Source organism: Crassostrea angulata, chromosome 6 (genome assembly GCF_025612915.1).
Source record: "Crassostrea angulata isolate pt1a10 chromosome 6, ASM2561291v2, whole genome shotgun sequence".
Classification (NCBI taxonomy): domain Eukaryota; kingdom Metazoa; phylum Mollusca; class Bivalvia; order Ostreida; family Ostreidae; genus Magallana; species Magallana angulata.
The window spans coordinates 20,257,388-20,270,429 of record NC_069116.1 but is presented as its reverse complement, the minus strand read 5'-3'; the positions used below and the strand labels follow the sequence as shown (position 1 = coordinate 20,270,429).

General features: G+C 34.6%; 1 protein-coding gene across 3 annotated transcripts in view; it reads left to right on the top strand.

Annotated features, from left to right (window-relative positions):
• Positions 1–3,201: 3,201 nt before the first annotated feature.
• LOC128190785 (uncharacterized) overlaps positions 3,202–13,042 on the top strand; it is a 57,140-nt gene continuing 47,299 nt past the window's right edge. For all 3 annotated transcript variants that reach the window (XM_052862979.1, XM_052862977.1, XM_052862978.1), the window contains exons 1-17: positions 3,202–3,277; positions 5,771–6,334; positions 6,429–6,467; positions 6,589–7,146; positions 7,647–7,814; positions 8,033–8,149; positions 8,277–8,303; positions 8,457–8,574; positions 8,768–8,910; positions 9,715–9,829; positions 9,963–10,102; positions 10,521–10,649; positions 10,949–10,978; positions 11,121–11,235; positions 11,459–11,709; positions 12,340–12,454; positions 12,665–12,945. In XM_052862979.1, the coding sequence (XP_052718939.1) occupies positions 3,202–3,277; positions 5,771–6,334; positions 6,429–6,467; positions 6,589–7,146; positions 7,647–7,814; positions 8,033–8,149; positions 8,277–8,303; positions 8,457–8,574; positions 8,768–8,910; positions 9,715–9,829; positions 9,963–10,102; positions 10,521–10,649; positions 10,949–10,978; positions 11,121–11,235; positions 11,459–11,709; positions 12,340–12,454; positions 12,665–12,945 (2,986 nt within the window). The remainder of the gene's footprint in view (positions 3,278–5,770; positions 6,335–6,428; positions 6,468–6,588; positions 7,147–7,646; positions 7,815–8,032; positions 8,150–8,276; positions 8,304–8,456; positions 8,575–8,767; positions 8,911–9,714; positions 9,830–9,962; positions 10,103–10,520; positions 10,650–10,948; positions 10,979–11,120; positions 11,236–11,458; positions 11,710–12,339; positions 12,455–12,664; positions 12,946–13,042) is intronic.

Sequence of the window (13,042 nt, the reverse complement as noted above, 5' to 3'; positions counted from 1 at the left end):
TTGGTTGTAGTTTTTCTATATAGATATTTATCGCTTGATACATTTCATAATACAAAAGTATTTACAGTGTTCACATTCAATTATGTACAACGCTTACCATTTTACTGTGAGGTGTAATCACTCGATAGGTAACTTAATTACTAAATCAGTAAAATCGCCAAATAACCAACAATAAATCATACACGACAATACTCGGTCAGTCGAGGGATGAACTATGTAGGAGGAAGAAGTCAATGTGCAGATTTAAAAACTAAAACCAAACATAATAGTAATACATACCACTGGTCTTTGTCAAACACGGAGCGGGTTCAAAACACGTCCGACCGCCTCTTACTCCACCACGTGTTATAGTACAATCTTCAACAATGTTCGATAACTCCTAAAGTTCCCGGGGTTTATTTTTTTGTCTGTTCGGTGTTTTTTGTTTGTTTGTTTGTTTTTGTGTATCATTTATACCGATTTTATGAAGAAAAAGAAACTTTTATCCATTAGTATTTAAAGAAACTTATATTGATTTATTATCTTAGTTATTGATATCAATAATGACATTAGCTCATTAGTAATGCGTAATACATTCAGGTACTGGAAATCGAATGCTAATGAAACTTCATACTTTTGGCACACTCTTTCTGCAGAGTAACTATTTCCTTTGACTTCATTTTATATACGCTTATCAACACTTTACAAAAGTTGTGTCCCTTGGCTGTCATCTTTTGGGGTAAACCAATAGATTTCTCATTGTAGCCTTTGTAATTATATAAATAGGCACTATTCACTTTATTATACTGAATGTCTTAAATTCAAAGAAAACTTAACTGTTTTTATATAGAAATGACGTGAATTTTATGGCGAACCGTACGCGCATAATTTACGCGCACGTAACAATTCGTTGTGTTACCCGTTGCCATGGGTGTTGCTAACGCTGAGGGTGATAGAACGGATTATCAACTGCGTCTTCACCAATCAGATTGGATTTTTGTTATGTATTTTATAATTTCCCCAAGATGGGACACATCAATTGAATTGCTTTGGTGATTGATGCGGGATATGAGGGTGAGGACATTGCTGAAAAATTACATAACCCGTGTTAGCGGGTCATGTATAAAAAATTCGATTGCTGAATGATTGCTACTTTCATGACCCGCATGAAATATTGAAGAATGCATTTGGTTGTTTAAATATACTTTCTTTTAATAGATTAATGAATTGAAAGTAAAGAGTAAGTAAAATTAACTGAATTATTGTTATTGTACATCAGTACATTAAATAAAATAAATAACCATATACGGTATATTTAATTCACTGATAATACTCAAACATTCTATCAATTTAATGTGTATAACTAGATCTGAATATTATAATGTAGATCCTCATATATTATTATAGCTCTGTGATTCACAAATGATATACTTATGTTATTATTCAAATACATGATTATAGTTTCATATGTATATTTAAACATCACTACTTTTATAACCTGCAGGAATCATCAAAGAGAGCATTTTATTGCTTATATTAACATCTCTCTTTTAACTAATTAATAAATTGATTATGAAAAATAAGTAAAAATCACTCAATTACTTTTAATGTACATAAGTACGTAAGCTAGCAGGAACAGCCAAATCGTCTCCTGTGGGACTTTGAGTCTGACATCATCATGATTACTTCGTGCAGTCCGTGATATTTTGTAGGTCGCTGAAGGTTTAGACCAATTGATAAACAGGGCGTGTCAATTTCAGACCTGTCAATATCTTCTCAGTTTCAACTGCTGTAGATTTCGACCAATCGATAAACGGGGCATGTATATTTCAGTCTGGCTGTTTCTATAGAGCTATGAATTAACTACAAGTTTTCGTAAGAAATAGAGGGAATAATACTTGGTAGATGTAAATATTATCCTATATACTTTTAAAAATTTATGTAACTTGACCAATTATACAAGGAGAGGATATACATTGGCTATGCCTGTTGTCCAATCCTATTGAATTTATTCAGTAAAATATGTTTAAAACGAAAGAAATAGCCAATTTGTCTTAAATGAGAACTTCAGTCTGGTATTATTGTGATTATTTCTTGCAGTCCGTGATTTTGTTCAAGTAGATGAAGGTTTTGACCAATTAATGGAAGAGGCGTGTAGATTTCAGTCCTGTCAATTTCTACAGAGCTATGAAATAGAGGGATTTTTACTCAGTGTATACTTGTAAATATAAGTATATGTAATATAAGTAATTTGTGCGATTGGTCTTAATCTTGATTTAAATGTAAGCGCCCTCGGAACTTTTTCTTTTTGTTTTATAGTAATGCGTGTTTTATACGCAGATAGTGGGGTTAAATCAAAACTTTATTTATACGTTTACTGCCTCGTTTTTTGCACTTTCATGACTGGACTTGGACAACCTTACATTAAAAGTTTTATCGGTACTTGAAAACATAATTTTGGTGCAAAAATACCTTTTTTTATTTTCTTGCGATTTATAATCGTGATTTGAATATCTAGTACATAGAAAACGAAAATAAAAAACACGGACATGAAATGGTCAATGAATTTGATATTAAAGTAGAGCATTTTACCAACTTCTTTTTCGTAAAAAAAAAATTAAACTTTACTAGACTCCTAATCTTTTTAAAAAGATAAGTTTGTACTAGTGTTCAGATTAATTTGATCAATTGGTTAACATTTTATAGAAATATAAGCTTTGAACAGCACACAAAGATTCCAACGAAGTTATAAAATAAGCACTTATTTAGTAGTTTTCGGCTCCAAACGGATGCGTAAATCTTTATATAACGATTACGGAAATACTTATAAAAATTGATACCATATCCAGGACCTTCGGTATCTCCAGATCAAAGGTGTGTTTACTATAACAAAGAGGAACTGCAAGGTTACGAGGGGAATCGACAAAATAAGAATGACTTGAACATATAATTATTAAACTCTACTTACGTAAAAAAGATATTCAATATGTTTACTAATAAGTGCCATACCTATACTTATTAATTAAACATTGTGTTATGCGCTAGTAGTTATAATTATGAAACATCTCATCCCCTCTTAGGGCCTTTTATTTCGTTTACTAGAAATGTTCTTATCTTTTGTAACTCTTCCATTGATGGAACTTTGCAAACACGTGATTTCGTGGGAGAGGCGATATATAAGGGAATGAAATAATTTTGAACCTCATTTCGTTCAGAAGGATTATGCGGCACGTCGCTGTTCTTCTGTTTTTCGTTACCGCCAGTAAGGCGGTGACATTTTCGAAAAGGGCATCCGGAGGTAGGTGTGACCTTTTAACATTTGAACTTTGAACTGATGAAGATGCAACGCAAACACGTGATTAAACCACTTTAGAACAAATGGAATTGTGTGAATTACCCAATCCCTAAAAATCGGTTGAAGTAATGTCAATGAAATCATTTTACTGAGAACTTTCATAAAAAATACGTACTTGTTAAATAAAATCAAATGTTTATACTGTTACATGAGAACACATTGCAAACAGACAGCTGCGTTGTTATAATTTGAATTGTTCACGCTGATCGTAGATAGGAACTTTTGTTTTTATTACAAAATAAATGATGGAGAACAATAATGTTTCAATATTGATCAACAACAGCATTTAATGTTAACATATAATTTGAGTATCCTAAATTATCTTCAACTAATCTGTTAATATTTCATTCTTAGTCTTCTAATTTTAGAAAGGTCATCTTTTTGCTTATCTAATCTTTGTTGAAGACCATGTACTTTAATGAATACTGTATTTTCGGTCACTGAAACTAAGAAAAGAGATTAATAAGCACAGCAAATGAGCAAAAATTGACAGTGTTCAATCCTTTTTATAGCTTTTGCGAGAAATCGTTTAATAGCAAGACCGGCGTATCTCGAAGAGTTTTCAAATTTGACCTTTGACCTTTGCTAGGCACCCAGAGTTTTTTAACAAAAAGATTCCTAGTTACATGTATGTAAACGCCCATTGCAAGATGGAAGTTACATGTTTACAACTAAAGTTCACAATTGTCGAGAATTGCCATTACTCTTCTCGCTCCACTGAAGTCTGTTATCAATTCAATTTCAGTATTTAATTTATCAAGGATATAATGCAGTTATTACATACCAGTAAACTTCCTTTTAAAAAATACTAAACTGATGTCTCCAATGAGACTTAGAATTGTGATGAACAGATTGTCAATGCCATATTCTTACAACAATCTTTAAAAAAAAACCCCAAAACAGGAAAATTACTAAATAGAGATTGCTTACAAATTGTATAGTGATATACAATAACTATATCTCATTGTCATGTAAGGAATGTTATCCGGCGGTGTTGATCGCGATTTACGCAACGAATATTGTTCAATGTCGTGACTTACCGACGCGGTAGAGAAATCCAAGGTGTTTTTTCATGTACTTGTACTCAGTTGTTATTTTATTGTTAGTCGATTGATATGCAGCTTGCACTCATGATCAAGTGATATGCAAAATGAAATAAAGGATAATTTCTAGAGTGATATTTTGCCCCTACCCTTCCACCTATCCGTAATCTCATTCTAATTCTTTCGAAATTATGAAAAATCTGAACGCATTTGGAAAATAATTGAATTATGGATATATATTCTTATTTGAATTCATATTCTGAAGTCTTTCTTTTGCAAATATTACGGTATCAGGTATTGAGCAATTTTATTGACATACAGAAAATGTTCTGTCTGACTCTCATCAACACACAATTACTTCGATATTAACTAAACTGAGCTAAAAAATTTATAGGTCTAAATTCTTTAACAACTAAACTAGTTTGAACGTAAACGTCTTTAGTGCATTTATTAAGGCAGCAATTTCTATATATATAGAGAGAGAGAGAGAGAGAGAGAGAGAGAGAGAGAGAGAGAGAGAGAGAGAGAGAGAGCACGATGGCAGAACTGATTGAAGCGACCAATTTGGACACACTATTCTTTTAACCTGTTAAAGATTCTCATTTAAAAACCACCCGCGCTTGATCGTCAGGTTTTTTTTAGATCTTACAACGTTTGACTTTCATTACCTCTGTACGTACAAGAGAGACACAGATATCGAGCAGGACCTTGTGCCAAATGATAAATGAAGGTTTCCAAAGGCTTAAAAATATCACGATCATTGTTGCTGTACATATACCAAAACTGAATTACACGTACTTTTATATTAATATTGGTTATTCGAATGTTATTTACCTGAGCAATTGAGTGGCTCAAATATTCGAGCAATTTTTATTGGGTTTGCATTTCGAAAGAGGTGTAAATTTTTTAGACAAAATTCAATACTTACTACAAGACAGATAAAATTGTCAGCAACATCAATGTACATATTAGGAACGGACCTAAATTCTTTATGTGATAATATAATCATATATAAAAGATTGAAGGAAATAAGAATAGCGGATATCCATCACCTTTTCGACCTTATCATTGACTTTGGGAACTTGTTCATCTGTTTAATCGTATATTGGGAGTGACTAAACAGAGAAATTCAGGCTAGGAGATAGGACATGTCATTCTTAGAGAATCATTACTTTCACTCTGTGTAATTCAGAAACATTAATTATATACCTCAAATGCTAGAAAAGTATGCCTTGCAAGGCATTTGGATGTGAATGGTCAACATTGTTAAGATTGCCATTGACATCGTATACATACTATGTATATATCTCCTTGGCATATGTATGATACCTTTTCTATATGGTTTTCTTAGAATAGCAAAGAATCCTTTTTAAGACGATTTTTTTTGTTTTAGGATGCGACACACAAGCAGACGTTACATTTTTGTTAGATTCGTCCGATACAGTTGGACCAGACAATTTTAAAAAACAGTTAGAATTCATCAAAAGCACAGTGAACAACTTACAAATAGCTCCAGATAAAACACATGTGAGTGTTGTGACGTTTAGCAATGGCGTATACAACCAGTTCTTCCTAAATCAGTATTCTACGAAATCGGACATTATTAATGCCATTTCTGGAATACCATACCGAGGAGGGAGAACGCATACTGCTGACGCAATACGTTACGTCACACAGACGACGTACAACCCCATCCATGGTGCCAGGGGAAGTGTGCCCCATGTTGCTGTGCTTGTTACTAATGGAAGGTCTACCACACCCGACATTACAAAAGTTCAGGCACAGACCGCTAAGGACAACAACGTGATTCTGTATGGAGTTGGCGTTGGATCGGGAGTCAATATGCAGGAATTAACTTCAGTTACCAGTGATCCTGATTCAAGATACGTTCTGAAGGCCGATAGTTATGGCTCTTTAGATGCTCTTTCCAATGGCTTGTCCACCAAAATCTGCAATGGTAAATGCCAAGCAAGATAATCAATTATGAAGATTTGTTGAAAGATGAAAATTTAAAATTTTTAACAAAAAAAATGCTTCTTTTTGCCTTTTAGAACTCCCGCCAAACCCAAATCAATTACCTCCACCCAACAGTAAGTTATCTTTCTGAAAATAAGAACTTGAGAAAAACTCCAAACACTAATATTCTCTCCAAAATCAGAATCCTCATTTTGTTTCAGCCAATTGAATAACATATACGATATTTTTATACAGGTTGCTTGCAGAAGGCTGACCTTGCTTTCCTGGTCGATTCCTCTGCCAGTGTTGGTCCCGGCAATTTCCAGAAACTGGAAACATTCCTGAAAGGTGCCATAACGCGACTAGACGTTGGTGCGGATAAAGTTCATGTTGGCCTCATGCAATATGGAAGCTATCCATCCATAGCGTTTCCTTTAGACATGTACAGCAACAGAGGGGATGCTCTGAAAGCTGTGGAGAAAATGAACTTCATGGGCGGCAGCAGTGATGCTGCCGGGGCAATCCAGTACATGACTGACAAGATGTTTGGTTCCAGCAGTGGAGCACGAGGCAACGTCCCGCGCATTGCTATCGTTTTGACGGACGGGAATTCGAACAACGACGCCAGCACCACCAGCGCTGCTGATAAAGCCAGACAATCCAACATTGGGTTGATTGCCGTCGGCGCTGGACCAAATATTCAGACCTACCAGCTGAACCACATTGCTGACTCCCCAGACAAAGTCATCACCGTGAGCGACGTCAACAACATCGACTCAGTCATCGACCAAGTCCTGCAAAAGGCGTGTCAAAGTACGTGGGTTTCCCAACCATGATTTGTTATATTCTTATTTAAGACACAACATGAAAAGATAGCGATTGAAATGTTTTAAGCCATATTAGTCGGTTTAGTTTATTAGGTTGTTTAGCTATGGGACACCTATCAGTATTGATGTGGATTAAACTACTATAGTACATTGATATAATTAAAATACTTTTTCCGTTTTAATTTAAAAAAAATTTTTAACAACATTTGACCCCCAAATTTTTTTTTAAAGTTATTTGTTCATATTTACTGAATTAAATTTTTTGAAAATCATAATCATTTTTTATCCAAAATTGCATATTTTTCGCTTTTCACTTAGTTTTTATGCATCATGGTATTTTTAATTATCAATTAATATTCTGCTGAATTGAGAAACATTTCAAGAATAGAAAAAATATATTGAAAATATATTGAAAGTAATGTCCATCGCTTTCACACAAACAATTGAGCAAACAACAAGGTAACAAAATGTGTTAAATCGTTGTAGTACAAGCCACAATTCCACCCGTGACGACTTCGGCTCCAGGTGCAACCTCATCTCCTGACAACTGCAAGGACATGGTCAACAACTGCAGACAGTACGGACAGCAAGTGTGCACGAACTACAAGCCCTGGGCAAGAGACAACTGTGCTCTCTTCTGTGGTTTCTGCCAACGTAAGTATAATTATATATTTTCTAAATCACATTTCGTTATAAATTAGTTTATCCCAAAAGACAATTACATGTATGTACAGTGTATTACAATGCGGGAACCTTCATAGCAGAAACAAGCACCTTTGTATTAGAATTTAAATGACTTTTTAACACCCTCTTTTCATTGTAAGTTTCTTGTTCAAATGCAAGATTAAATAGGAAAAGCATTTATTTTTAAGCTCAACTTGTGACATGCAGTGACAAAATGAACAATTGTGCTGCCTATGGCCAGGGCGTATGTACGTCTTATGGCGAATGGGCACATGATAACTGCCAGCAATTCTGTGGATTTTGCGGTAAGATATATACATTCTTAAAAGCCGCGTAAGATATATACATTCTTTAAAGCCGCGGCAAATTGATTTTTAATGAATTTCATCTTGGACTATTTTAATCATGCATGTAAATGTTTGTATTTTTTAGGACCAACAACAACCTCCAACGGATTTTGTAAGTTTACCTTGGTTCTGGTACTTGTAGTTTACCGGAAGTGAAAATTTCGCGCCATCTTTCAAAGATGTAAAAGAAAATGCAGGTCCAATGAATTTCAAAAACTAATTATTACAAAAACTAATAAAGAAAAATATGTATTATTTATCGTAGATGGCAAATGTTCATACAAAGGAAATTCTTACCAGACCGGAGAAAGTTGGAAAGATGGCTGCGATTATGAGTGTGTTTGTGAGGATGGACAAGCAGGAAAATACAGATGTTTTAACAAGTAGGTGTCCTGAAATGCGTCGTGTTTAGTTTTTAGCTATTCGAAAAATAAGCAAAGAGAAATTTATGTGCTACTATATGCTTAAGTGTCAAGTACATGAATGCAGGTGAATATTCGTTCGATCTCGGTCTGATCGATTGAATATAATTTAATGTACGGTAAATTAATGATTTATTGTTTTGATTTTGTGTAGATGCCCAGTTTACTACAACCTGCCCACAGACTGTACCCTGGTTAGACAGACAGGAGAATGCTGTTTGAAACCAGTTTGTAACTTCCATCAAAAAATTGTTGCAACTGAAAGCAGTGGAAAAGGATCTACACCTAGTGGAATAAGTAAGAATTCTGGGTAACAATTCATGACTGGATTGGAAGGGGGTAGTGCAAAGTCCAGTCCACAAGCACCTGAGTAATTATTTACACCTTCTTTGGATGTTTAACTGAATAGTACGAAACAAAAAACTCTGTAATAGGAATTAAAGGAGGAATATTGAAAACATATGGCTGGACCTGGAATCGAACCTGGGACCCGTTTAACTCTAGTCAGGAGCTCTACCACTGAGCTATCGAGTCCATTTTTCCTTTCTTTTTTTGATTGCATTTTGTTATGAATTTATGATATATTTGGTTTGCTTGCCAACACAATGTGGATAAATTAACTCTGATTTATTTTGTCTATACCCTTGATATACTAATATATGACAAGAAAGCTACTCAATAAAGATAATGACCACCAGACAGTCGAAAAAGTCAGGCATTTGAAAGATTGCGTATATCCAGGCACATACTCTTTCTTTTAACAGTTATATATAGTTGATAGAATTTCCATTGTCTTGTGTGATTCACATCAAAAACATTAAGAAAGCTGAATTTAACAAAAGATATTAACTTTACTGTATACCAAATTTATTTGTTTGCTAGAAAAAAATGGAAATGTTCATGAGGACCTTGATGTTGAGACTATAATATTTCTTCCTGCAAAACAGTCAATTTATGTCCCTTAATTTAATGCTTTAAAATTTGTTCATTGTGAAAATATCTTGGCACTTGCCATTTTATTACTAATCAATCTTAAAAAAGTTGTCAGAAAGAAAAGTAAGATTACAGTATCAGATATACATTTATCATTTTTTTTTCCAGAGGTGTGTGTCTACAAGAACAAACAATACTTCCAGGGACAAACTTGGCGAGATGATTGTGATAAACAGTGCACATGTACTAACTCCACTGAAGGATTGTACAGATGTGAAACAATGTAAGATATGTCAAAATATGTGTCCTTATACACCATAATAAAACAATTAAGGATTGATTGCAATTTGCATGTCTTTTAATGGGGCACCTGCTTTACATATTAGTGCTTTAAAACTCTTTCCTACTCCATGCAGCTGTCCAGTCTACACTTCCATTCCAACATACTGTAAGCTGAAGAAAGAGCCAGGAGAGTGTTGTGAGAAACCAGTGTGTGAGTTCAGTCAGCAGCATGGCTCCTTCACAGGAACCGGCTCTACCAGTGGAAAGGGAACCGGTATGTAATTACCCACTTGCCAACTATCCAAAAAGATGAAGAGCCGTAACTTTTGTACATACCGGTACATGCAGTTGAACTTTGGTATCTTGAACACTGATATCTCGAATACAATGGATATGTCGAAGTGATTTGTAAGGCCCAACCTCCTATACTTTAAATATTTTACAATTGATATCGCAAGTACATGTACTTGGATATCTCGAAGCTTATAACCAGTCCCATCTAGTTCGAGATAACAAGGTTTTACTGTATATACAAATACTAAAACATGTATTTGTGTGTTTTTTATGATTCTTAAATTCATTTTGACCCATAGACAGTTAATTTAGGTTTTAAAGTAATGGTTTTAGATAAAAATAACTTCATTTATTTCCAAGATTTTGGCCATTTTAATAAATGTACATGTAACTCTTAGGTATGGCCCCTTCAACTCCCAAGCCATGTGTGGATCGTTTGAATGTGTGTGAAAATTATGGAAAACAGGTCTGCGTTGATTACAGAGAATGGGCTGGTGACAACTGTGCCAAATATTGTGGAATCTGCTGTATGTATTTCTGTGGCTGTTTTTTTTTTTTTTATAAATCTCTAAATGTTTAGATATGTTTTGAGCTTGGGTTGCATTATTTATCAAAGTATATCAATGTACTTTATTCACCTCATATTGATGAAATCAAATTTGATTCTTTACCAAAAGATCTTAATTATAAATTTTTGATATTTAATAAAAATGTTTAATTCAATTCCATTCAATAGCTATATATATATGTTGATTGTATAAGTACTATTGTGTTATAGGCACATCAAGATTTTGTCATTGAACCTTATTTTAATTTGTTTCAACAGCTTCCACACAAGCAACACCAGGTCCAAATGGTAAGACACTCACTGTATCTATGTTATTACACTGAAATAATAGTTTAAGTCTCATTTGATTGAAAGAATAAAATTTTCATGAAAATAGAAGATAAATTACTGTTTTCTTTTGATTGTAACTTTCTTCATTTCTGCTGTGTAGATGTGTGTTTGTATGAAGGAACAACTTATAAACAGGATGCCGTGTGGAATGTTGGCTGTGATGCCAAATGTACCTGTGAAAATGCCATATATGGTTACTACAGATGTGTTAGCAAGTATGTTTACCATGACAAGAAAATACATAACAGTAATTGTTGTGTGTGTGTATGTGTGTGTCTGAGAGAGAGAGAGCAAGAGAGAACTGTACTCATGTAGTTTTAAAAATAATAATGTACTGCAGGTGATTGTAGAAGGGAGGATGATAAAAGTAAGCTATTGACTTATTTACTATATAAACTCTTTGCTACCTTCATCTCTTATTTAAATCAAATTTCGCAGTTGTCCAACCTACAACAATTTACCAACTGGCTGTTACCTTATGAAGAAAGCAGGAGAATGCTGTAAAGTGGTGGAGTGTGACAGTGGAACATTCGTTAGTTCTACCACCAATCTGAACTCCCTGGCCAATGGAGGAGGAATTTACATCAAGAATCCCAATGGAGGCAGCCAGTTTGTTACTCCAACCATGCCCTCCGGAGGAACCCCAGCCCCTGGTTCAGGAGGCACTGGAAATAAGGCTCCCACCCTTAGTATGTGTTCACGATCATTGTTTTCAATTTTCAATTTTCTACATTTTGGGCCATTTAAAGTCTCATCACTGTCCGAATTATGTATCATTTTGCTTCAACAGAATATGTTAATTTTCCTCAATTCTCATAACCCCAGAACCTGAAAAGTATTTTTTTTTGTGTGTGGTATGTATTCGTAATTGAATGTAACACCCTTTACAGCATGTTCCTGTGTATTACAAAATTGTAAAATAGAAATTAAGAAATAAAAGCTTATTGCAAATCTACAGAAACTAAAATAGGATGAGTTTGAATGGATAAAGAATTTCTTAATATGCCCTTAAAGTGGTGTGTATTTTCCGTATTTTAATGGGCCTGGTCCCCTCCCTCTCTTTCCCAGTACCAAAATGGGGTGTGATGGCACTGGTTTGGCCATATGGTGTATTAACAATACCAGACTGTGGAAATTTAAACAAAAATTCACAATGTTATAGCTTTGAATCTATGAGTAATTTGAATTTGAGTTTGCATTTTTACAAGTAATATCTTGTTCAAATTTGACAAATAATTTAATAATTTCTGTTCTTTAAGAAGTTAATGTCAGATTTCATGTTATCAAATTTTTCCTGCACAGTTATTGATATATTGCAGATGGATGCTTGTACAAAGGAAAATTATATGTCAAGGATCAGACTTGGGAAGATGGATGTGAATTTTCTTGTATTTGTACTGATGAAAGTACTGGAGCTTACACTTGCAGACAAAAGTAAGGTTAACTCTATGATGCCATAAACATGTATGTGTAAAGTAAACTTACATATAAAGTAATTTTGTTGTTAATTTCCCCAGATCCATCTTGCATTATATTTCATCATATTTAGTCCTGTAAAGTGTATGTTAGTTTATAGAAAATTTATCAGTATTGTGAAAGTATGTAGTTTACATATTGCAGTGTATTTTACCATTGTTTTCTTAGATGTCCAAGCTATGCTCAGATTCCCACGTCCTGTCATATGGAGGCTGACCCTAACGACCCCTGCTGCCGCAAACCGGTCTGCCACTACGATCCTATCACTGGCCAGACCTATGTCCCTATCCCCGCTTTCGCTCCCGCTGTGACCGGTAAAGGAGTGGTGGAACCTCCCACCAGCTCTGACCTGTTAAACAACACACAGTACACTGCCACAGTGGCTCTCTTCCAGACAGGGTTCACGCCCGTTCCCCCCACAGTTCAATCAAACATCACAGGAGGAATTGGTAAGTGAAGGTGGTGAAGGATTGTAGGACATACGAATTGCAACAATTCTTTTTCTGAACATGAAATTGTTTGACAAATGTGCATCTGTGCCCACAG